Consider the following 26,053-nt stretch of genomic DNA (forward strand, 5'->3'; position numbering starts at 1 on the left):
GGTGTGTGGGGGGGGGGGGTCGAAATACCTGATGAAATACTTCTTGTTCGGCTTGGCTACCACTCTTTGGATGGTATCTAATAGTATGTAGGAAAAGTTTCATCAGTGTAGTTTGAACGTTAACGGGACTTTAATACAGGCCACTCATAACTACTGACACTTCGGTGTCAACTTCTTACATTTTCTAACCTTTGTGTTTTATATGGCTGTTTTGTCAGGACAAAGAAGGCCAGTGAGTTGCCATACGTGTCGCCAGCTGTAATTCCTGTTACAGTAGAACTTTCTTATAACTTGCCTATTACCATGTAGAAGTTGACATTCGTTTAAACATGACAGCAGAAAGAGTCAAAGAAGTGAGAACAGTATTAATCTGTTTTATATTGTATAAGTATCATGGACATTTTGTTTCTAAGGCCATGCAAAACAGCTAGCTGAAAAAAACATACATTAAGATATTTTACATCTCTTTCAGCTCGAAATGGCCATACTTTGAAACTGTTTGTTTGTGAAGAGTACTTTGACAGTTATACAAACACGAGCTAACTTTAGCTTGGCCTGATGCAAAAAGGATCCACAAAACACCTCAAAATGTTTTAACATAATACACTTTTAACAGAATATAATTATAACAATGTTTGTATTCACTTAAACCTAATTTACTGCCCTAAATGGTAAACGTCAAATCATCATTGATAAATACACAACATGCCATTGGCGAGATTTGTGTTACTGCAAACCTAGCACGGATGTATCTGAACGTTTACAAAGACTTCGGCTGAAATGTATGACAGACACTTTACAAAAAGCTATGGTGCCATGTACCCTCAATACGTTACACACTGCGTATATATCATTTTGCGGAGAATAATGTCATCATCTGCAAGTGTCTATCTAGAGTGATTTGGTCCCTCTGTAAGATGTATTTAAATAAGGAGAGGAAATTCATTTTGTGCATTGATACGAAGAGGTTAAAACATCTGATATATGGCATTTGTTTCAATTGTGTTGTGCTTTAAGTATTTTTACTATAACATAATATTGCAGTGGGTGTATTGATTAGGTCTGCATTAATTACTGGTACTGCTTTGGCTCACGGAAACAATCTTTGTTTCATGTAGTCCATGTTTCTTCGACCCTCCTTCAAAATGCAGAAGAACACCCTCAGCAAATTCGTGGCTTCACTGAATCACGATAGTCAACTTACCAAACATAAAAATAGAACATATGTCAGCATTCAATGAGGACAAGTTGAACAGATACAATACTAAGTTATTGTATTGTTGCCGATATAAGTAGTTCGTATATTAAACATTATCATGCATAGAAACACCAATAGTATAAAACGCATACGGATAACAGGGATTTTTTTAGATTTGCATGTAGATCACTCGAATCAATTCAATCAAAGTAATGATATTTATTCCTATAATTGCAACTTAATTATGTTCAACGCTAGTAATATTGTTTTTCTTTAGAAATAAAAACACAGCAAACACCCAAGAAGAAATCTAGAACTGGCTTCATCTATACTAAATATGCAAAACAGTAAATCATTGCGTAATCCATCAGTTAATATCAATTTTCCTCATTTTTTGTGGAAAGAATTCAGAAGTTTAAAAGTTGTGCAAATTTAACAAATTAGTAGGCTCAATTATTCACCATGTAGCTCGAAAAAACGGGCCCTGGGCTTTCAATAACACACATAAAGACAAGTGTTTATTGTCGGTGGTAAATGGTACGTTATAACTAAATCCATACTAACAGGATGTTGTCAAGGATGCCCTCTCTATATTGAAGACTAAAATTTCTACTTCCGATTGATACAAGAAAACAAATGATGCATTAAAGGGAATTATCTGGAATTCGTTCTTTCGAATGACATTTTCAAAACAAACAATTAAGCTCAATGTTAATTTTTCAAAACTCGCTTTTTTGCTTGGCGCCAATGGAGATTACTGCGTAGGAGTTTTATAAACATACAGAAAATTGAAATAGTACCGTGTAACCTTAATCTATTTGGGGGAAAGTTGGTATTTCAAATCAAAATTTTCGAAAAAAATTAGGGCTATTATAATGCATGTTTTCATTATCAATTAAAGTGTACATTTTTATAAAACACATTGAACATCACATTGTATCGTGCAATGTGGAAACTATCGAAAGCATTGTTTTACACAAATTGTATTTATGTCTCAGTGATGCACGTAATGTTTAGTTGCTATACTTTGATTTCAGTCCAATACCGCCACTCAGAAATAAGTCTGTCATAAATATCTTAGATTAAATATCTTTTGATGAAACTAGAACTTGCTGACTTCCGGCTGATGCAACATGGAGTCCTTGAAATATAAAGGTTCAAAAATAATCAAAGTGAGAAATTGTCCTAGGAGGAATGCGACATAACTTTTAATTTGTTTAAATCAATTTGGTTTGAAATGAATTTAAAGGAAATTTATGGCTGTCATATACGTGAAACGCTAGAAGAGGTACTTTGAAGTAATGTGTGTTTTTTTTAGGAAAAAAATAGTGTATAATCTTATGTACATATAGATAAAGGTAAGCTATGTATAGCTTTTACCGACAAATATTAATAACAACAACAACAAAGTTCATCAAGAAACAAAACATGCAGCAACTAATTAAAAAGAAGCTATTATGTATATTTATACACTTACATAAATACATATTAATACCTTTTTGTAACATACGCAATACACAAAGGCTCATGCAAGCATAACAACAAACATACATATTGAACAATGCAGTATATCAATTTGGAATTATGATTGAGTATAAAATGGTACCATTGACTTATTGTTATACATTAAACCATGTAGCTCTGCTCTTTTGATTTGTGCACACACCGTAAATAAAGTCGACTCGTGAACTTCCATTATGGGTATTTGGGTCATCAGAACTACATTGAAATACAAAATAATAGCTGTACAATAAACCCAAATATAACCATTAACATAAAGGGTTAACTAAAGTCAGCCTTGGATTTCAAGTTTGATATAATAGTTTGCATGTCACTGAAAAACACAAATAAGTATGTACGTGTAATGAAAGAACGCACAAAATATGTCGCAGTTCTATTGAAATAAACTGTGATTTTCATCGCATCCTCACACAGAGAAAAGTTCTTGACACGCGTCAGTTCTGGATAGTCTGATAGATATGTTCATCGCTATTTTGAAGCTGTACTTCGTTCGGGCCTTCGTATGCTCTTCCCGTATTAACAAAGTCGATGTCTCTGGAAAATATGTAAAGTGTGCAATCCTACAACCTTATCTTAACGAAACATGCTTGTCATTTACACTATTTTTTTCTGCAAAAATATGCTATGTAAAGTCGTTTGTTTCTTAGTTCGGTTACGTGAAAATTAAAATGTCATCGAATCCCAAAACGGATAGGTTCTCAGACATAATAAGTAGAGTCAAAGACTCTTGTTTTGTCATACTATTAGATGGACTAGATCTAATGTTGTTATGGTTGTGAACTTAAATAAAATATAGGTCAATAAGGATTTAAAACTAGGAATGCAAACGAGTGGCAACACATCTGTATTCGAATATTCTGTAGATCTTCCGATCGAATATTCAATAACAAAAATGAATCGTTAAGAAATAGTAGTAAACTATTGTTATTCACTTTCACCGGGGCAGGTTTTTTCCTTCTTCGTAGATGGTACCCGGCTACATTATACTCCCCCCAAGCGACGATACTTGTTTTTCCCCAAATTAAACTCTGAAATTAGCCATTTTTAGAAACAATTTCATCAAAAAAGAATTAATTTTGAACAAACAAAGACTAAACTCGAATTATTTAAATTATATTGCCTTCTTATTTGTTAATAAAGATAGATCGCCGTAAATTCCTGGTTCAATGACATTAAGCGCCAATGGAAGGTTATTTTTGCCGTCTGACGATCCACAATACTCGCGAGAGGGGTATCTAGTTTTCAATGTTCTGCAATATCTCGCAATCTCGTTCATTGGTCGACCTTAACTAAATATAACTATGGAAAAAAAAAAACCAACTCCGAGACTAGTAACAGATTTGAACGAAAACAAACGTGGATTTTTATTCATCTATTGTACAACAATTCAGGAAATTTATCCTTAAACGCTATACTTTACAGTTGCATTTCAAAGCACGAACGTTATATCGAAACAACTAGCAAATATCATCTATACCATCACGGCGGTTTCAGCAGTATTGCACAGGTTAATTGGCAGCCAGTTAAACACATTGGTGTGAAGACCGATTCCGTAACTCCTTAATTGACATGGTCATTTAAATGTACCGAACATAATTGAAACTTGTTTGATGTCACTTGTCTCATGGCCAGCTATCCCAAAATTACGGATACTGTTTATAGTACCCGACGACGGGTCCCTTATTGAAATATGAAGCGCGTGCAGTGTCTTGTCAACCCGTTCAAGCCTCTGGCATTACGGAACAACCGTTGAAATAACAACAAGTTAAACACACACTCTAAACAAAACAAGACAGTTGCAGGCACAAGTAAAAAAAAAATACAACGCATATTCCAATGCTGATTTTGACATTCGAATACCTAACGTTCGATTGAATATTCGAATGCTCGTTTGCCTCCCTATGTTAAATACATTATTCTTTCCTCATAAAATACGCTTATCTCATAAAGAATATAGTTGTCATTAACGTGAAAATCAAGAGATACATATACCACGTCTCATGAAAGTATCCCATGTGAGATTTGAAATGTTGATTGTATTAAACTGCACATGCATAATTCTGGTTCAGCTGAATTGGATAAAGTTTTCATTTTTTGCATTATTTTGAAAATCATTCACATCATTTAACCAACGTATCAATGTATCTAGATGTAAATGTATATGTAATGTTTGGACATTTTATCAACTGTCTCCTGCATTATAACCACTATAAACTAAAAGATTCATCCGGCGATATATTACTCACGGAATAACGTTAGTTGTGTCTTTTTCCTTTGATGCCGACTTGTATCTTCTATATCCAAGAGTACAAGCAAATACAAGGATAAGACATCCTGCTACCGACACTCCAGCCACTCCGACAACCTCGTAGATGGAAAACATCCGTTCCTCCCTATAATCTGCAAGAAGCTTATTATCAATAATGATAATTTCACTCATATCTTTAGGCATGGACTACTTTGGAAATTTCCTTTTCAGAACAGCTTACATGTAATACTTTATCATTCTCAAGTCACTATTCCTAGTTGAAAGTAAAATCATACGATTAGCCAATTAACCAAAATAAACGTCTTCAAACATTTTCGCCACTTTGATGAGACGTTAAGCCGCGATTAACTTAAAACGACCTTATAAGAACTGTGTCTACATACAATATGAAATTGGGAAATAAAACAATAGTTGTGTGCTGAAGTTGTATAATATTTAGCCAGCTTAAAAGAGTTCAATTCAATGTTTAAATTGTTCATACACCATTATGAATATCTTACCATCCTACCTTCTTGATATATGTATTATTCTTGTGAGGGTAGCTATTTGAATTTCTGCTGATGTATTCATTCATAACAACGATAATAAATTGTTAACTTGTAAAATAAACCGATATGTGCTCTCCGCAATGAGACCACATTTACATTAATAGACGAAAACATTTCAGTACTTACGAGTTTCACACTTTGGATCTATCTGGAAATTATATCCAGGCTTGCATCCAAGGCTGCACATCCCGTTGGCATGGCGACACTCTTCAGCAATACAATGTTGACTACAATTCCTAGAGCAGTAGTCGCCATATCTGCCAGTGGGACATTCTTAAACAAATGAAATAACCTTGTTTTTGGTAGGTTTTGCGAATTGTGTTCAATTCGTATATTCTAACTGAATTTCCGCGAATTATGTCGCTTGTCGGGAGCGCCCAATGTTGTCGTACCAAAGGCAATAGGAGTCATCTACTGACATTAAACGATGTAATGTAAAGTTAAGGGACAAGTCATGCACAAGTAAATGATCGGAAAACGTGTTGTATCATATGCGAATACATTGAGATTATTTTGTCCGGCTTCGTGCTCGCGTGCGTCGTTCTCATCGTAAGCGTCACAATTTTTCAACCAATAACATTTCAATGTCTTTCATGTCCTTAGAGTATATACGCTTAGTATAGTCGATGACGCGGACAACGACACAAAAACTTGCTTCTTAAATGACACCATCTTATCAGATTGCAGGAAATTCAAATTGCGTCAAATATGTATAAATGAATTAATAGTTAAAACAAGCAAATATTATTATTCTAACATTAATATACCAGTCTCGTAACTGCTGTGTACCTGTAACATTTGTTAACGGATGCAACTTACAAGACCATGTCCTAACAACCATGTGACCACTTATAATTTACCATTCCTGTCGCCAAAGCAACACTAATTCAAGAAAGGACTTTTCTGCACTACAACCGCACTCAACCAACAGGAAACAGTCTACACACAGATTGAGAGCGGAGGTTATGCTTACACCACTTGTCTCGACTAGAATGCCGCGTTTGATTTGGTATGGCACGGATGCCTTTTTCACAAACTATAACTATTGGGAATCTGTGGAAAACTGTTGCACATACTAATGCATGCATTCTGTAGTATCAAATGTGAAGTTCGCACATACTGGTGTACATGAAATGTCATAAATGTGAAAGATTAGTTCGACAGGGAGGAGTATTGTTGTTGGCTTCTATTTAGTGAACAAGTATTTGAAATGATAAATGATTTGACATAATATATACATCATGTTAACAGGTTAATGCTTAAAATGAGCTAAATTTTAATTCTTATATATTTTACACAGCCTTGCGAAATTCAGGTAAATAAAGCGTAGTTCTGTTTTAGCCATTTGACAGTGAAATACTGATGTACAAATGCTACTCTTTTTAGATTTAAAACGTCTAAGGTTTAGCCTTTTGTCTTGCCTTCAATCAATCAGTTTTAATTGTTTTACATCGTGTGAGAAACACAACATAAGTTCAAGGCTATTTAAGGTTCAGTATGTTTTGGTTATGTTAACTCTTTGAAGTGTATGTATGTCCAAGTACATTTATCGCAAAAAACAATCATGTAACAAAGTCTAATTGTATATTTAAAATTAAGCACGAAAATCACTATCAAATTTGCATATCCCATCCTTATTTTAAAGGACCAATATGTTTAATTAAAGTTAATTTATCAAAGCATTTTTATATCCATATTACATCTCTTAACTCTTTTTACATTTTTAACCCACATGATGACAAAAGTGCATTTATCACAATTACAAACACTCAACAAAACCGAAAGAAAATTATAAATTAAGTGCCCATTTATTGTGCCCAAAACAAGTGCAATTTGTTTAACGGCCTACACGCTCATTATATGCCCAATGAATGACAAGTTTATCAGGTTCCCATTTTATAGTTCAGATGTATCCTAAAAAAGAAAGCCATCAGTCCGACAAAGAAAGGATGTAGTTCCAATCATGTGAAACGTAAATGACTTGTAGTGCGTGTGTGAGAGTATGTCGACTTCAAGCCCATAAGAAATATGTAAAACAGGCGATTAGAATACCAAAATTCCAATACCTTGGTCACATTTATCTCCAGTGTATCCTTCTGCACAACCACCCGTGCAATAGCCATCAGTTTTGTTACATGGTGGCTGCTTACATTGCCCACACACTCGTTTGCAGTCATCGTAGAACCCAGATTGGCATGCTAAAAGACATTGAATTTGATATGTAGTAACTGTTCACAATTATGATAGAACATGCTGGTTCAAACATTAACCACTCCGTTTTGTTGAAATAAATAAAAATATGGGGATCCAATTAAGGGTTTTGGTGTATATTTCTTCATCGATATGATATAATTAATAACCTGATTTACAGTTTAAATAACAATATATATATTTTTAGTAACTGTGTTTTTATAAGACATATACACAATCAGTTTTGCCTTAGAAGTTTTAAAAAAATGGGGCCACATTCTCTCTAGAAACTCGTTTAGTTATGTTTTACAAACAAAACACATATAGCAAATATATACGTATTAAGAAACGAAAAATACGATTTGAAAAAAAATATAGATTAAAACTTTTGCAATGAATATATTTGTTTGAGCAGAAACGAAGAGAGATTTCAGTGTTAATATATGAATTATTTATATTAGATCTCCACTGTTTTTTGTTTTTTAAACCGTAGCGACCTGTCAGGGGTTTCAATCAAGTAACAAAGAAGTGATTTATGGAATAGTATTACAAATTAAAGATCTGCGCGAATATTCACAATTTGCAATGTTAAACTGTCATATAAACCGGAATAAATGTATATTGCTAAAAGCAATATATATTATATATATAGAGAGGTTTGCGAAATCGTTTATTAAGTACATTTCGCTATAGAAAGTTTTCTCAAAATCGAAATGTACACGGTCAATATACAGCTATTACACATAACGTTTACAGAGTATTGTTGGTGCACACATATCAAAAACTTACAACATGTAAATGTTTGATATTTTATTCAAACTAATGCGGACCTCTTCTCGTTATTATTAACACTTACAAAATATGGAATTAAAATAATTCTGGAGTTGTCAAAAATGACTTACTTACATAGATAGTTAATATCAAGATTTATCAAGAAAACGGTACCCTGATTCATGAACATTTTATAAGACTTGAGTTGTGAAACATGCCACTTTCTACCAGTATCAATCAATGCTGGCTTATCAACAAAATAGTTTATTCATTATTCGTATGTTAGATATTTGTTTAGGTTTTTGATTTTTGTTTTGATTTCTTATGACACATGTTTTTAGTGTGGCCTTCAAAATATTCTGTAAATTTAAGGTGGGAAGATCTACTAATGTAATTTTCTTTTCAGGGTCTATTGTTTGTATAAACATACTTGTATGAGCTTGATTGTGAACACAGTTTAAATCTGATTTGAATTTCTCTCGATACAAATCCTTGATATAAACGAGTACTGGTGTCTATATAGAGATGCGGCAAGGTCTCTTCAATGAGAGACATACACCTATACCATTAGACCACTCTCATCGACTAGATCTCTCACACTAACAAATGTCTTAACAATAAATAAAAAAATCATAGATGCTGACGTCCTTTCAATCATTAACGGGTGGATTTTACAACCAGTGATATATATCAAACATATATAATAATAATTGTTAAAGAACGTTGTAGAAATTGATGTTTACAAGAATTTGATGATTGTGTGACTTTTGAACATTTACCTGTTTCACATGTTGGTGGCTTCCAACCCGGCTCACAATTGTTGCAGTGACCAGAAATAACTTCACATTGGTTCTTACAATGACATCTTCGCAAACACATGTCACCGAAATATCCCGACGGACAGTCTGACATAATTTGAAAACAGTTTTTTTTTAAATTGTATTGATATTATTTTGTGTATTTGAAGAAACATGAAGTCGAAACATATCACGGCATGCATTTATATCAATGCTAATTATGATATTATCCCCAGTAATGCTACATTGATTTACGCTTATATTGCCAATGCTTCAATCTTCAAGTTAGAAATAATAGTGACTTTACCTTTGAAAATGAAAGTTACATATTCAATGATGATGCATAAGGAAAAAAACGAAAGACGGTAACAGATTGATTCTGAATTAAAACATGAGCCAAAAAGTAGTATAACTGATTGTTTGTGGAGTAGTTATTTAAAGAAAAATGTTCATATTTACAAATTTAAAGTCAAACGAAGCTTTTTTAGACTCTTATCCAACCTGTCGATACACAATCATATGAAAGGTCGGTATGTCCTTTAAAATATACTCAATAAGTTTACGACATTCACGTCTCGCAAATAAGTAGTAAAAATATGAAATTCACGTCTCACAAAAGTGTCTAAAGCAAAGATTTGATTACGATATATTATTTCTTACTTGCTCCGAATACTTCTACTTCACAAATAGTCATCACGTCATTTGCACCATCTTTTTTTATGTTGATATACTGGGCAACCCGAGGAGCGTAGTTAAACTGCACTTTTAACCCAATAGTATTCGAATCAGGTAAGTGAACGACTGTGCCACTGTTTTCTCCCATCGTGTCGTTACTTATATAAGCAGCAAGGCTTTGGCTTTGCTCTCTTTTGTAACCTGTAATAAAACATGTAATATAGTTGCCTCAGTCTGTTCCGTGTTCAAACCAGCGGTCTCCGTGTCTAGCCCGGCCGAGCGGGACTAATATACTGTGCCAAGTCGGGCCGTTAACATAAAATTACACAACAAATATGAGGGCTGTTCTGAACGTTTCGTGAAAAGTGCCGTAACATTCTTATTTTTTAATATATGTAAACACTAAACATACATAGTTCTTTGTACGTTTTATTCACTTTCAGAAGCAAAATTACAAAAAAGACGCTAGTTATAATCACCATAGCAATGATAAGGAAACGTGAGCGGTGCAACTTAATGGATTAATAATTACAAACGATCTGTGTCGTAGTATCGGTCACAATTTCTCCAAATATTCATCAGAGTACTTCACACACTTCTCGTGTCTGTAAACCCAAGTTTTAAAGCGGTTGTTGAAATTTTTGTTGGTATCCTCCTGAAACACCTCCGAACAATCACTGGCAGGTCTTTGACGTCGTCGAAACCAGAGTCTCTCAACTCGTTCTTGATGGTGGGAAAATTCCAAAAGTAACATGGTGCTTGGTCCGAAGAGTACGGGGGATGTTGTATAGTATGCATATCTAATTCAGCTAGTGTTGTCTTAGTAAAGACATACGAATGTGGTTGTGCGTTGTCATAGTGAAGATTTGCCGACAAGCTCTGGCCTCTTCTTCCTTATTGCTTAAATGAAGTCACGCCGCAGTACCTTAAAGCGGTATATTTGACCTAATTTTATCCTGAACTAATTATTCATTATACGTGGCTTAGGGTGACGCACTTCATGTTGAAGAATACGATGTATATCCATTATTCCGCAGAGGTTCTCACCAAAGCTTTGGTAGGTGATGGAGAATTCAGAGTCTTCCACACAGAACTGTCTAGTTTAGTTTCGGGGTCATAAAGACTAACCCAGGTTTTATTAGCAGTTATGATGGATTCTAGGAAACCATGACTTTAGTATTTTTTCAGAAAAGTGTTACAGTTAGCAACTCGTTGTTGCTTCTGCTGGATAGGGAGAACACGTAGATTCCAGCGAGCACAAACCTTTCTCATGCCTAGCTTCGTTGTGATTATAATTATCATGAACAGATGCTGTCCCAAGTCCACCTTTCAATGCGATATACTGAACAGTTAATATGCGGTCAGCACTCATTAATGTAGTAACTCTGGGCTTTAATTAGACATTTATAGCTATTATTGCAATAAGGGCCGTTTTGGAATAGTAACCTAAGTCTCTAAGTGGTCTTTACCCAGGCAAAATCACACTTCATTATCTCGATACAACAGTACGTATGTCACCTTCAGTTTCAGGAAATCGTCTGCCCCTGCTTCTTTGTTCTAAAACCCACTTACTCAGCGGTCATGTGACTGGCATAACAAAACGTCACAATTTGTATCGATCGATACCATACTCTATCTCATCCTATTTTGACGGAGGGGGATTCTAGACGTTTTCTATTAGACTGGCCCGGTTTGATGCAATAGCTGAACCCCAGAGAGTACCTTAGTGTTACTGGTTGGCATGACAAGGGATTTTAGAAGGAGAACTGGCTAGACAACATGGAGGCTTCAGACAAAACCTCAAAGAGTACCTGTCGAATTACAAAGAGAAATCTGTATTAGGTACTTATGAACAACAAAACTGATAAGCCCTGCCAGAAAGAGAACTGGCAAGACTACCTTGTTACTTCAGACGAAATCTCAAAGAGCATTTATCTATGTACAGAGATATCTCTGTATTAGTTACTAAATAGCACCAGTAGTCATCACCCTAGCAAGAACTCGAGCTTCCACACACAGCATATTTGTCCACTAGGCTAATTTGCCGCGCACTTTCAAAAATAGGTAATAACTGAATAAATACCAATTGATATTTATACTTTGTGATACAGGACGTCTCTATCAATGTGATATATAAAACTAAGAGGAATTATAATCCTACTCCAGAAAGAGTAAATAAAATAAAAGCTTAATTTTGGTAAAATATGGAAAATCTACTGAAATACAAGAGTACAGTGCCATACACCACAATAGCTCATTTCAGGGATGATTCTTATTTTTTGTGCGTTCGTGCAGTATGAACGCTCGACCGCGACTTTGCAAATCCATGAACCGCGATAGCGGTTGTGGCAAAATATGCAAAATCGCGGCCGAGCGTTCATACTGCATGAACGCACAAAAAATAAGAATCAATACTTATATTTACATTTTCCCTTTTATTTGTTTATTTTTTTTCGACCTTAAGGGATCGAGAACAAGTCTTTAATTACAACAAAGGGAACAAATGTTAATGGTACGAACACTTTTCGCCCTTGTCTTTAAAGCTTGGCGTTCTTTTTATCATCCGCATAATAAATAGTTCAATAATAATTTACAGAAAAAAATCCAAGATACGTTTAAATCATTTGGTAGCTACTGTAATACGTATGGTGGTAATAATGATTTCCTTTGTTAAATTTATTGTTTTATCACGAAAAATATCGCTATATTTTAACTCCTGTTTAACATATGCATGATCAATGAGGTCATAATAAAAGTTGTCACGTTGATAACGCTCACTTTTACAGGTAAAAATAACGTCAAAAAATATTATGTTGTTGTATTTTAATGTTTTAATCAAGTTGTAGTTAAATGGTGTGCAAGTCTTCTCGAATGGGCACTTTAAGACGATTGTTCTTACTCGAAAAAGACATGACAATTTGACAGGTTCCAATCATTTCATGTATTTAAATGTTGTGTTATGATAGTTTAAACTATTATTAATTAATAGGTTCGATACCATTGTATCTTTCTTATGACGAAAACATGCATTCTGACATTTAACGTGTCCAAATATTTAAAACTTGACACATTAACAGTGTCATTTTATCATTTGTGTGTATACATGTGCCGTGCTATATTTAGCAAAGAAGAAGATCGTAGTAAGATCTCTACGCATGGTGATTCACAAACGCCCAATCAGGGCGTTGCTTTCTTACAAAACTCCGCCTACAAAGGTCACGAAAGGTTGACCGGTTCATGAAAAATGAACACAAGTTTTATCGTTCAGAAAATCAAGTACGAATGTAAATATTTTGACAAAAGTTATTGTTAAAATACTGAAACTGCATATTCAATACAACTATGCTTTTCCGTGTTCTTTTATTAAAATGATGAAATATTCCTATTTTATATGGACAAAAACAAATTTACTTTAATTTCTAAATAGCAAATCGCTTCAAGACGCAATGCAATTACCCCCTCCAGATCGATCCCACATTACAACCTCAATAGGGGTGGCTGTCTCAAAGATTTATTTCGTTTGAAGATCTAGAGGACATCCCACCAGGGTAGTCTCATGACCTCACCTCAGCTTCTTGCCGTGACCCCAAAGGAAGCTGGGATTTGACTTTCCGTGCCTCGTGACAGGCCCCGGCTGAGATATCGCGAGCCTGTCTCAAGCAAGAGACGGCCAAGAGTCATACCCCTTAGTGCCATGGTCCTAGCATTTGACAGCGCTACTACATTGGTAAAACCAAAGTAGGTGTTAGGAAAGGACCTGGTCCAGACGTCAATAGTCTTTCCAGTTCCAATGTAAGTGTGTACATGGATTAGCTGTTCCCTACTTACCGATGGATAAGCCAACCATTCGAACATGACCGCCATGAGAGTTTCATACGCGACTGAGTCGGGACCCCGAACATTTAGGACCAGTACATGGGTCAGCTTTAATAGAACCTGATGCAGCCTCTCCATCTGGCCAAACTAGGTAGATACCGGTTCGGGGTCCGTCTTCGGATGCAACCCAACCATTTGGACCACACCCTGGTCGTAATAGGCCTTCTCTTCGGAGTTCGAAGAATATTTCCTTGGATCACTGAAGACCCCAACCACCCGTGTCACCCTCGCATCAAGAGCCTCAGGCAGCTACAAAGCTATAAAGCTACAAATCCGACTGAGTATCTGATCTTCAATGTTTAGATCGCGGATGGTGCGATCCAAGTGATAGTGGCTAGCAAAGGCACCGGTACCGATGGAACCATATCCCTCTTCTCCTGCGTGAAACAGAACATCTCACGAAGTTTGGAGACCTGGTGGGCCTCCAGCATCGATGGAAGATTGAGATCTATCTTCCAGTGCAGTAATGCTGTCAAATCTGCCGGTATGGTAATTGACTTTGCCACACAGAAGTCCTCCATTGCCTATGCAGCTAGGCAGATGGAGCTTCCGCCTCTGTGAACACTAACTTAAGAGCGCTGAGCCTCCGAAAGGAAATGTCCTCTCCATGGATCAGGGTCTCAAACACTCCCGGAAGATGCATGTTAAGTGCACGATTTCTGCGTAGTTCCCTTCTACAACCCGGGAAGGGACACTCGTCGACAGTAACCACATTAAGTTCATAACTAGTGAGGCCAAAGTCCTAAGGATTTGGACGGTCCGTACCGCTTGTCTCAGTTTCACACGAAATTCCTTTGCTCCTCTTGAAACTGAGCCTAGGCCAGACAATGAAGGTTTATCTATCTCATCGACATGTATAAGTCTTTTACAGGAGAGACGAAGAGGACACAGAACTCCATATATTCAGAGTTGCCCTGTGCAAGCCTCCCATCTTCTTCCTCAATACGCCTCAATACGCTCCAAATTGGGGTCGATATCCCGACGGTTATCCCGACAAGATATCATAGGAGCCACTGTGGCTTCAGGGCGAAGCTTCGACTTTGGCAGTGGGCCAACATTGTCCCTGAGCCAATGGGCACCCTGGAACTGCAAGATTTGCAGTTCCCTAGCTGTAAAGCCCTCCTTCTCAATGCCCCTAGCGAATTTAACCTGACCCCGAAGAGCTAATATGGCCCGTTCGGGGTCCCTACTGGATGTTAGACGTAAAGGTAAATACATAGGTCGAAGGTTTGTGCCCTTCCGAGTACTAGCAAATACATGACAAGATGGACTGCATTGTCAACCGGGGCCAACTTAAGGGTTGCTGTCCCATTGTTATTCTCGTTTCCTTTGGTCAAAGTGTTTCCTGCAAAATAAAGGTATTTTATAAATACGTGCTTTATTTACATGTATCATAAACCGGCCTTGTCAAGTGTTTCAGTAAAAGCAATACACACGAGTATCTCTTCTTGCAGTACAGGCTGGTACTGGATTGTTCTGCAACTGCGGGATTTCTCTTTCCGTACAGGGCTTAACACCGATTTTCGGAATTTGATATGGAACAGATAATCAGACATCTTCTCCACTACAACAGCAAGCCCTTCAAAGGTTGGCATTGTTTGCGAAATTTACCTTTAGCACAGCAGTATCTAATAAAGAAACCACATTAGCCACTGTGTAGCTTCTTTCCAGTACGCGAAGGTCATGCTTCCTTTTCTTCCGCTTGGATGTGTTTTGTATGACCTTGCGAGCCACTTGATGAGCTGTTTGCATTGTTGCAGCTTGTTCATGAGCATACGTCTCAGGGTTATTATTTTTACCCGAGCGATGGGGAAACATGCTACTAGGTGATTCATATATCTCTCGGTCAAACACTAGCTTGTTTGCTGTGAAACCAGTCATTCGGTTCACTGAAAAACGGAGAGCCCTCAACGATTTGCTGGAGATGCAAATACCATAAATTATGGGATTTACCTATACAACACCGGATTGCATCCATGCAGGTGCTATAATACCTTTCCACCTGACCATTGGCAGACGGCCTGAAGGACGTGGTTTTCTCCTTATGTATTTCTATCACCTTACAAACCTGCTAAAGCAATTTCGATTCAAAGTTGCAGCCCTGATCTGAAACGATCGGAACGCCAAATATCGTCAACCGCTGCTGTCGAGGTGGCCTCGGCGTACTGTGTTGGTAGAGGGATGCACTCCAACCACTTTGTGAACTTATCTACCATCATAAGTATGTATCCATTGCCCATAGAAGACCTAAAAGTCCAGATGCATCCTTTTCACAGCGCTTTACCTTGGTATTCTGTGAGAGGAATACTACTCCCTTTCATGCCCTTTAAATGTTAGTTGCATACCACATAGCCAGACATATATCTTTCCACTTAAGACCAAACCAGGATTGTTTTTCTTTACGGTCCCTGGTTCTTTTAGCTCCCTGATTCCCTGCAGAGCGAAAATAGTGATATTGAGCCAGTGCATTATTCCTGAGGGTTGCTGGTAAGATTAACCGCAAATCCTAAGTATAAGGCTCCACCTCATACAAAACTGCATCTTTGTTTATACATTAGCTCTTACCAGCCGAGTTCGATCAAGAATATATTTGCTGGACTAGATACAGACCCTTGTCGCAACAAGTTTATGACAGGATCATTCCCACTCCTTTCCTCAACTTACCTGGAAATAACCGTTCACCCTCATATACAGTGGGACCAGGAGAACCCTGATTCCCACCGTTACTCAGGCAATTGATTGCATTTCTACTTGCATCCAAGTGAACGGCTTTACCCGTGTCCCGCAGACCTCCCGAACAATCCTGATCATTATCAGTCACCGATTTTACATTCCGGGCTGCCAATGGCACAGCATAGTCCACACTAGTTGTATTGAGCCTTTGCGCAATATTTACACCGACCACAAGGCAACTCCCCCAACCCCTTCGTTGCACCCCTGGCACTCTCTATTTAATGGTAACCTAGTCAGCGCATCAGCGTTGCTATGGTCATGTCAAGCCCGATACCTAAGTATCATGTTGTATTGCGAGAGCTCTTCGAGCCATCTCGCCAGTTGCCCTTGTGGTTCACGGAAATGCATCAACCACCTGAGACTAGATTGGTATGTTCTTATCAAGAAAGCTTATCCAAGCAGATAGTTCCTAAACTGTCTGATAAAGCGCACTTCAGCCAACAGTTCCTGTCGTGTTACACAATACTTACGTTTCTCCTTGGTCAAGGCATAACTTTCATAAGCAATTACCCTTCCCTGACCATATTGAAACTGTGATAGCACCGCCCCGATAGCTAAAAATGTGTGTCTAGCCCCAATTCATCTCTTTCATTGGACAACGAAAGTAAGGTGTGTGTGTGTGTGGGGGGGGGGGGGTGCTCTGATAGTGCTTTTTTGAGGCATTATGTTGTTCTTTAGTCCACTCAAATTTGCCCTTACCGTTGAAGCGTACAGTGTTGTATCCAACATATGGAAGTTCTATGATAACTGGCTTGTCCAATGAAACGCTCTATATTTTTAGAACATGTACAGACAGGCCAATCTTTGAACACACCAATGTCATCCTCAGGCATGGCTAATTGATTGTTGCCAACTTCACTACCCAGAAACTCTATTTCAGAATGAAATAGAGAGCATTCTTGGGCTTGAGTGTCATGCCATACTTACGAAATTGTTCAAGGGTTTCCTTAAGATTTCCCGGTTGAACATGGAAACTCTTATCGAACACGAATACATCATCCAGGAATGCCAACACGGTCTTCCATGTTAGCCCAATCAGAATCAGGTTTATTGCCATAACAAATGTGGCTTGGCCCCGCAAAGGTCAAAACCCATACGGACATGCTCGTAAAGCCCACACTTTGTGATAAAAGCAGTCTATTTACGGTCTTCTTCCCGTACCTTAAGCTTCCAATATGCAGATTTAGCATCAAGCTTGGGGAACCACAAGTTACTGGACAGCCATCAATTAGGAGAAGGGGGTACAGGTTATTGACAATTATATCATTGAATGCTCAAAAATCAATGCACCATCTCACCGTACGGAGAGAGAGAGCGTGCTCCGAGTCGTTTAATTGTCCCCAAACCGGCTCCTTTATTACCTGTTTTTCACAATTACAACCGGGTATGCCCTATCCATTTCCATACCTTTGGTGACCACTCGGTACCGGTCACTCGGATTTACCAAACCCATGATCGGTTCTGAATCGGCAATGCGAACAACTCAAACATTATAAACCTATAGTTGCTGCTTGGTTCCATCATATAACTTGGCAAGGCCTGATAAATTCTACATTATACCTTTGCCGCAGTATGTCGGGAAACCATCATGCGTTTAGTAACCGTAACTGTTGCTACAGATGGCTGACCATTAGATGAACAGACAGCCAAGCTGATTTATATACCATTAAAATGAAAAACACCCCGCCCTATATCTAGTGCTGCCTTACCTTGGTATCTAAGAATATCGAAACCGAGCAGCATTTGCTGCTTAGTTAGGGCAACATATACTGTATAAGTGGTTTTGTTCGCTGGTCAAAAACTTCTGAATTGAAGATTTGTGACGTTTCGCTGGTAGAAATGTTCGCGAATCTCAAAATATGACTGTGCGTAAGATTTACACGTTGTGAAAATCGTGACACGATTCTCAAGTTTCTGGATTCGATAGTGATTCCCTACTTTGAGTCCGTTAGAGAAATTCTGCCAATTGAAAGGTATGTTGTCAAGTTTTAGTAATCGGTTAATCAGGTTTCATAAATAGTAATAAATCATCAAAATATAAAGGCATAGTATTCTCATATTGTTACAGTTATTTGTGTGCAGTTCAAAACAATACTGTACAATACACATTTCATTTAAAGCCGGTACGTGGTAACAAAGAAACGCTATGCCATGCTTTATCACAATATAGGTGTGTAAACTAATCTGTAGCTTTTGTTTGTTTGTACAGATGTGATCAAGCTACTCTGGCTTTATTTGACGTTTTTTTTTCAGTTAGACCATGTTAGAGAAACTCAAGGCAAATAACATCACGTTTGTTTTCATCCCACCGTCATGTACAGATCAAATGCAGCCTCTCGATGCCATTCCAAACAAAATGTTCATAAAAATCAGTAGTTCATACTTATTATTCTGACTGCGTTGCCGATAAAGTCAAACACCACCAGTCTGTGAACGACCTTGACTTACGTTCAAGTGCAATAAATCCTATTCTTGCAAAGTAGCTCATAAAAGCACACGCTACACTACATGCAGCGTGGATATTAACGCTGGTCAATATATTCGCGAATTTAGTCAATTCGCGAAATTTGCAAACATTTCCACGTCGCGAACTTAACCACTTATACAGTTGTTGTTCTTGATGCAGTCGATCAACAAGTTTGACTTGTATTTGTCCCACAACCATTCCAGCCATAGCCACGTATCTCTACAAGCTGCCATTAATTCTACTTGCCTCAATATGGGAGTCTTGTCAGTTGGATTTAAATACCTGATCAGATATTATGGTGACCTGGGCAGCAGTATCAACTACAGCAGTAACCAATATATATATAACCTACTTTGACAGGCATGGTTAACTAGGTTGAGGATATTTGGCAGACCACAACAGGCTTAGAAACCTGAAGTGGAGCCACCTCTTTCCTTTGTTGTCCCCCACTATCTAAGTGTTGATTAAATTTTGGCGGGGTTGGGTCAGACATTTTTTGAGAAATTGATCGGCATGCGAGATTTGGAGGCAGGTCCTGTTTACTTGAAAGGGGGGCTTGGAATGACATACTCCTTTGCAACTTGGTCGTTTAACGTTTGTTTTATTTGGGCATTCCGATTGGAAGTGACCAACTTGCCCAGACCCATAGCAACCATTAGCTCGCCCACGCCCTATACCCCGCCCTTATTGACGAAAAAGAAAGGTATTTGTTAAATTTTACCCAAGGTCAGCTAAAGCTTACCGTAGGGCCAATAGGTTTTTGAGAACCGATCGAATGGCTAAAACCAGGCTCTGTTCATATGGCATGCCCTGCATCTTTATCAAATAGCCCCTGGCAAAACCGGTTCACCATTTGTGTTTTCATGAACTTGTCATCCAAGTTCCTAAATGAACGTATCCCTAGGGTCATGAACCTATCTGCCAATTCTTCCGGTGCCTCGTGTCCAAATTGAAACTATTGCTGAAAGCTTATCTGAGCTGCTTGAACGCTCTTCTCATCACCAAAAAAAGCTCTCAATTTCCCCTTAAGTGAGGAATATGATGTAGGCCCCTTTTGTTTACAATATTGATCATAATGGTCTGCTACATTGCCTGTTTGGCACCAGCAGAGAGCCTTAAGCCTTTCTACATTTCGGAAAAATCCCCATCACCATTATCCGCAATGACTAACAGTTTAATAGTATGTAACCACCAAACATACAGCGAGACGACTTAATTATCAGCTGGAACAAGGAATTGCCACTAAATTCAAACAAATTCAGCCGGCCGATTTCCCATAAAAAATCGCAAAATGACAAGCAAAGAGAAATTCATTGCAATAAACTTGTATTTTAGGTTTACATAAACCAAAAGCTTTATGCACAAACGGTGCAAGTGTTAAAACTTGAACGTTGAACCCGACTGTTCGAAGGTACAAATTGACATTGCGACCTTTCCATGTTAAAATGAATAACGAACACGTTTTGTTATGTGTATTTGCAATCAGTTGTAAATACATATATAATAGAACGGAAATAGTTTTTGACAGCTAACATAAATTGCTTTCGATTCGAACAAATGGATTTAACTTTATAGAAAGAGTGACATGGACAAGAAAAGAGCCTACATGTATCGATACAAATAAACTGTCTAACAGCTTACACATTACATAATAAACTCAACTAAAAACTCTACCGCAGCTTTGACCTTAATATTGGTATTATCGAACTCAATAGGGGACACGATAAAACGAACAAACGAACCGACAGTTCGACATCCTGCATACAACGAATGGAAAAAAACACATAACACAAACAGTTGTAATACCATTGAATCATTTTGGTCAACTTGGATTTAAAAAATGGCAAATTGACAATTAAGCTTTATAACAGGCGGGACGAGTTTTACATAAACAATTATAAATGATCATGCATTGGAAGGTTATATTTCAGAAACTCCCTCTCACTGTGTATTTAACTATCATTTTTCTGTAAGTTTATTATGAAGAAACACTTCAATCCCATTAATTACACTAATTACATTGTGTGACTTAGATGAGCGTTGGCCTCCTCTTGTGGCACGCTACTCCAATAATGCACTTGCTGCAATACCAACTATCGAAACAAAACTTAAATGTGGATAGATTTATAGTTTGACTCTATGTTATTTTAACATGCTTCAAGGTGTTAAAAACCGCCGGTCTTGTTATTCGTACTGCTTTGACCTGATCTATAGGACTATAATGCATCAAATTTCCTTTTTGTTTTTTCGTTTGTTTTTTGCTCTTAACTGGAATGTATCATACATAATGACCTTAAACGGGCGATATTCTTTAACTTGTTAATAATACTGTATACACATATTTTGATGATTATGAATACTACTCTGCGCTTCACAACGTTTAACTTGCTTTATTCTCTCTGACCCGAATATACCAACTGCACAAGCATGGAACCATAACGATATATAACACCACACAAGATTCATCAATAAGGTAACTTTAAACCTACAACTGCAACTGCATTAACTAAACACGTTAAGAATACAGTTTAGAAAACGATCGATTTTGAACAAGCGTGAAGATAAGTAGTTTATGGTAAACAATCTTTGAACGAATCGCACTAATTGTCAAATAATGTTTTTTAAAATAAATGAAATATATGAACCACCTTCTCACAAGTTGACATACATCAACTTTAATATAATACGTATTCAGTATACATTATTATCCTTTCGTCAAAAAACTAAAGATGGATTATAACCGTGTATATACAAATAAAACAACGGTGATCATTTAAGGAATATTTCTCCTGTATATAGGGGAAAGGTATACCGAAGCCGGTGTATTGGACTCTTGGGGCCGCCCTATGCACTAGAAACTGATTAACCTGACCATCGTGCTCAAATAAGAACAAATAAAATCAGGCTTCCGTACATACTGATTTTCCATTTAAGTTATTCAATGGATTTCTATTAACAAACCAGATCAATCAAGTCATTTTTTGTAATACACTTTACTTGCTTAAAACTTAAATGACTTACTTATACGTACCATCACGACCGATGACTTTTATAGAACCAATTAAATGCTTGGATCCAAAATTCATTTCCCACCACCGAGGTATTTGGCGAACAGCTGTAGCACTGCATGTGCAACGAGATTCAGATTCATAGAATATTATTTCACCGTCGAACGCTTTTTCTGCTGAGCATGTAAGGTATTGTGACGACTGATTTGCGCTTCCTTTCATTTGATTCCCGGTGGCTAGAAAAAAAGAGAAGAAAGCGGGTCATTTATTTTAAAACATCATCCTAGTTAGTGATCACTTCGCCTTGTAACGCAGCAGTGAAAATAACACGGAATTTCACAGAAAAAAGTTTTCATATTGGCTTTGTATGATCCATCAAAACGTGGTTTGGAATACATCAGTTGCCATAAATACGGATAAGTACTATCATGTTTAATATTTCCATCTTTGACAAAGAGACAATTGACCAGTCTTTTCAATGGAGTTATTTAGGGCTGATTTAGCACGTTTGGAACATCTTCAGAATTCGTTGTTTTTCGCATATTTTCCAAAGGGATCAACATTTGTTTGTTCAAGAACTAAAAAAGAATACAATTCACTGTATTTTGGAAGTTGTTTTTATACAGACTAGCACCTCTTAGCTTTTGTATTTATTGTTTCATTCAGCTGAGTGTGAAGTGCAACTAACTACAACGATGGTTAAGAAAGTTATTAAAACTTATGCTAGGCCACTCTTGTTATTATGCTGCTGCTCAAATTCTCGGTATTTGATTCTTAATAAACCTCAGCTCAAATTTCAATCAGCGATTTCATTCAGCTCTTGTAAATTAAGCATTCATATTCTCTTTTCTAACACAAGGTTGTTAGGTCTACGAATAATGATATGAGTTGATACTAATAAAAATGATCAAACCAGAGATATTTAAACCTAAACAAATAAGCAATTAGAATTTCAATAATTTCATTTCTTTCTAAATAGATAACACAGATAAAATATTATAAAATTGATATGCTTATACTGGGACCATTATAATGCTACTTGCGAAACACAATACCGGAACCGATATAAGAATAGATATGACGTAAGCAAACACTATGATATCTTAGACTATGTTATTGAATAAAGAACTCAGATTCTTTTTTGTGTGACACATATTTGATAATGAATCAACCTTAACATTGAATTTACGGTTCAACACACACGCATATCAAATCCATTTCTGTTTGTCGCGGTTCAATAGTAAATTGATCATAATTATGTAGCTAAAGCTAAATACTTTTGAGACTAGCCAAGTCAATATCAATTGTAAAATAATCCCTGTTTAGAGGGACATGGCCCAGGTCTCACACGACAATGAAATAGAGACACAAACATATAAATAACATATACACAAATACAAACACAAAAAAATACAGAACGAATACGCATCAAAACAGCTTTACAGATAAATGAAAGGATTGTCCTCTTGGAACAGTTAGTTAAACAGAGATTCAATGGAACTCAAATCAATTGTGGGTTTAGATTAGTATGTATTGTCATAACTTTACACTTGGCCTATTAACACATTTCTTCTTTCAGTAATTAAAGTCTAAGTTGATAATATCCATTAACACATTATTTACTTATGTAGACTTTAAACTTGCTTCAACTGAAGTGAAACGCATTATTTACCTAATGCCGAAACATTTGTAAAGATGTTCAAAAACAAGAAAACCACCAGCTTGTTGAGGTCTCGGCACATGTTTTCTTCTGTTAAGATATCGTATTTGAGGTAAGGCAGCTGTCTGGAAGACAATGTATTCTAGACTATGTAACATTATCTTGTACATTCCCTAGGGCAGTAGGCATCTATCAATTTAAATATTAAATATTCTTGTATGAAATACATGTTAACATTTGAATTTAAAACAAAATAATGCAAAGACGCAATGCAAGGAAACCAGTATTTAAATGATTGACAATAGAACTGGAGCCTTTATTGCAAGATTCAGTTTTACCCTTTTTTCTATTTTGAGCAACAGTAACCTTTACCCGATGGGCCCAAAACGCAATCAAATGAAATTTCGCCTTAAATCTCCCTTAGTACTAAGTTTAGTCAAGATATGTCAACCCTAACTAAGGTTATTCGATTCAACTATTTGTTTTCCACTTTTAGTAAAAATGACCTTTACCCTGACACCAGCGACCCTAACGGCAACGCAATGAAAAATATCCATAAATTCTTCATAAATACTGAGTTTAGTAAAGATCAACAGTAACTTACTAGTTTTCTATTCAGTTTCAACCGTTTTTTTATTTTAAGTAACAGTGACTTGAACTTTAACCCTAGGGGCCGATAGACTTTTCTTAAATACTAAGTTTCGTCAAAGTAAGTCAACCCTAGCTAAAGAAAATTAAGTTTCAACCGTGTTTCGTTTTTAGTAGCATTGACCTTGACCTTATCTCCATAGGCCCAAACGTAATCCCATGATAGGTCTCTTTACAATCTCTTCCTAAATAGTAGCTTAAGTCAAGATATGCCAGCCCTAACTAAGGTTATTCAGTTCCAACCGTTTCTCTATGTTTAGTGACAATGACCTTGGCCTAAGGGGACGTAAAATATCTTCAAAAACTCTTCCTTTATACCGAGTTAAGTCAATATGTCAATTCTGTGAAGTTTATTGATTCTGTGCACGGCACAGATTGCATACACTGTTATCGCCAAAGATTCAACATTGCGTCTCTTGTTTATGGTTACAAATCTGTAAAATTACCTGTTTTCGAATAAAGTCAAAGTATCAGCAAATTCTTAACCGGAAGAAATATCACAGATTACATTATGAGTCGTCAGGTGTTATAAAAGTGTGACGTTTAATAAAACTGTCCTTTAGAGATGATGGTTTTACTAATAAAGAAACATAGTATATACATAACATAGAGCCGATCGTACCTGAAATCCAACGTCCAATGAAACAAAGAGATCCAATAAACACAATACAAGTCGCTGTTTCCGATCCCTGTGTTATATCATTCTCAAGTGTATTGTGGTTATATTTTAGCAAATTGTTATATCGATTCAAATATAATGCAAACTAATCATTAATAAAGAAAACTATTTTTTGCTGTATATTTCTAACTTTTATAATTAATTTCAAGTGCTGTATTCCTCGTATATGTACACGTCACGATTTTAAATAAGAAATGAACGTGTTATTATGGCACACTAAACGTTATGTTTTACCTCCGCTTTATCTATGAATCTTTAATATCAATCTAATTAAGTTCAGGATCTTTTCTTGTTAAATAGCCATTGTAAATACACTATTCAGGAGTATGTATCGTAAATCAATATACTATAACAAGGAAGTTGGCACCTTTCAAATGAATTATTGCAAACCGGCTAAATGCCAACGTGCATATACCAGCTTATCAGAGAGAATGATATTGATGAGAATAAAGTTATTAATTAAGTATTTAAGCAATGGAGACGGATACGAACAAAACTTTCAACATCCAACACCCATTGAAAACATTTATCACCTGTACTTAAAGATTGACAAATATTTCTCAGCGTATTTAACTGACAATGACACTCAGTTTTTGCAAGAGTTTGAAGCGTACATAACGCTGATGAAAATTACTTTTGACTCACCAAACGCTAAGGCACCTTCTCAACTTCAGCTCAAGGGCACTGTCCTAATATATTATACTCGAACCTTTTTTTAAACGCGACTACATGAATGTCAAAACTATCATTGCATGTGAATATTGCGAACATGTTCCCGCTCGCATTACAGAGTAACCCCTGTTCAATATTATAAAATGGGCTCAACGTGGCTAAAACAATTTTTGTCACACTTGATGCAAATATTCGAAAGTCCACACAACTGAAGGAGAACTCTTAAATAAATATATATTGCGTTAATCAGAACAATTTGCATATTTGTCAATGCTTTTCAGAACTAATGTTCAGGATGATTTACATCAATCCCAAATCAGCAATGCGTATGACTATCGATC

General features: G+C 36.7%; 1 protein-coding gene across 2 annotated transcripts; it reads right to left on the minus strand.

Moving 5' to 3' along the window:
- Positions 1-1,573: 1,573 nt before the first annotated feature.
- On the minus strand, positions 1,574-25,328 carry LOC128227212 (multiple epidermal growth factor-like domains protein 10). 2 transcript variants are annotated; one of them, XM_052937515.1, is made up of 10 exons: positions 25,275-25,328; positions 24,984-25,050; positions 23,726-23,838; positions 22,077-22,289; positions 9,955-10,170; positions 9,277-9,402; positions 7,603-7,734; positions 5,663-5,809; positions 4,966-5,119; positions 1,574-3,253 (listed from the first exon to the last, which is right to left on the minus strand). In XM_052937515.1, exons 3-10 carry the CDS (start codon positions 23,793-23,795, stop codon positions 3,154-3,156), a joined length of 1,158 nt encoding a protein of 385 aa, XP_052793475.1. In that variant the 5' UTR covers positions 23,796-23,838; positions 24,984-25,050; positions 25,275-25,328; the 3' UTR covers positions 1,574-3,153. The 2 variants fall into 2 exon arrangements, with proteins under 2 accessions (XP_052793475.1, XP_052793476.1); XM_052937516.1 differs by lacking the exons at positions 23,726-23,838; positions 25,275-25,328 and having other exon boundaries at positions 24,984-25,228.
- Between the last annotated feature and the right edge of the window lie 725 nt (positions 25,329-26,053).

Source organism: Mya arenaria, chromosome 3 (genome assembly GCF_026914265.1).
Source record: "Mya arenaria isolate MELC-2E11 chromosome 3, ASM2691426v1".
Lineage (NCBI taxonomy): Eukaryota > Metazoa > Mollusca > Bivalvia > Myida > Myidae > Mya > Mya arenaria.

Coding starts and splice junctions, on each gene's coding strand:
- LOC128227212 (XM_052937515.1), bottom strand. CDS start 23,795: ATGTGCCGAGACCTCAACAAGCTGGTGGTTTTCTTGTTTTTGAACATC. Junction 9,403..9,954: donor AGTAGAAGTATTCGGAGCAA/GTAAGAAATAAT, acceptor AAATTATGTCAG/ACTGTCCGTCGGGATATTTC. Junction 5,120..5,662: donor AGATCCAAAGTGTGAAACTC/GTAAGTACTGAA, acceptor AGCTTCTTGCAG/ATTATAGGGAGGAACGGATG.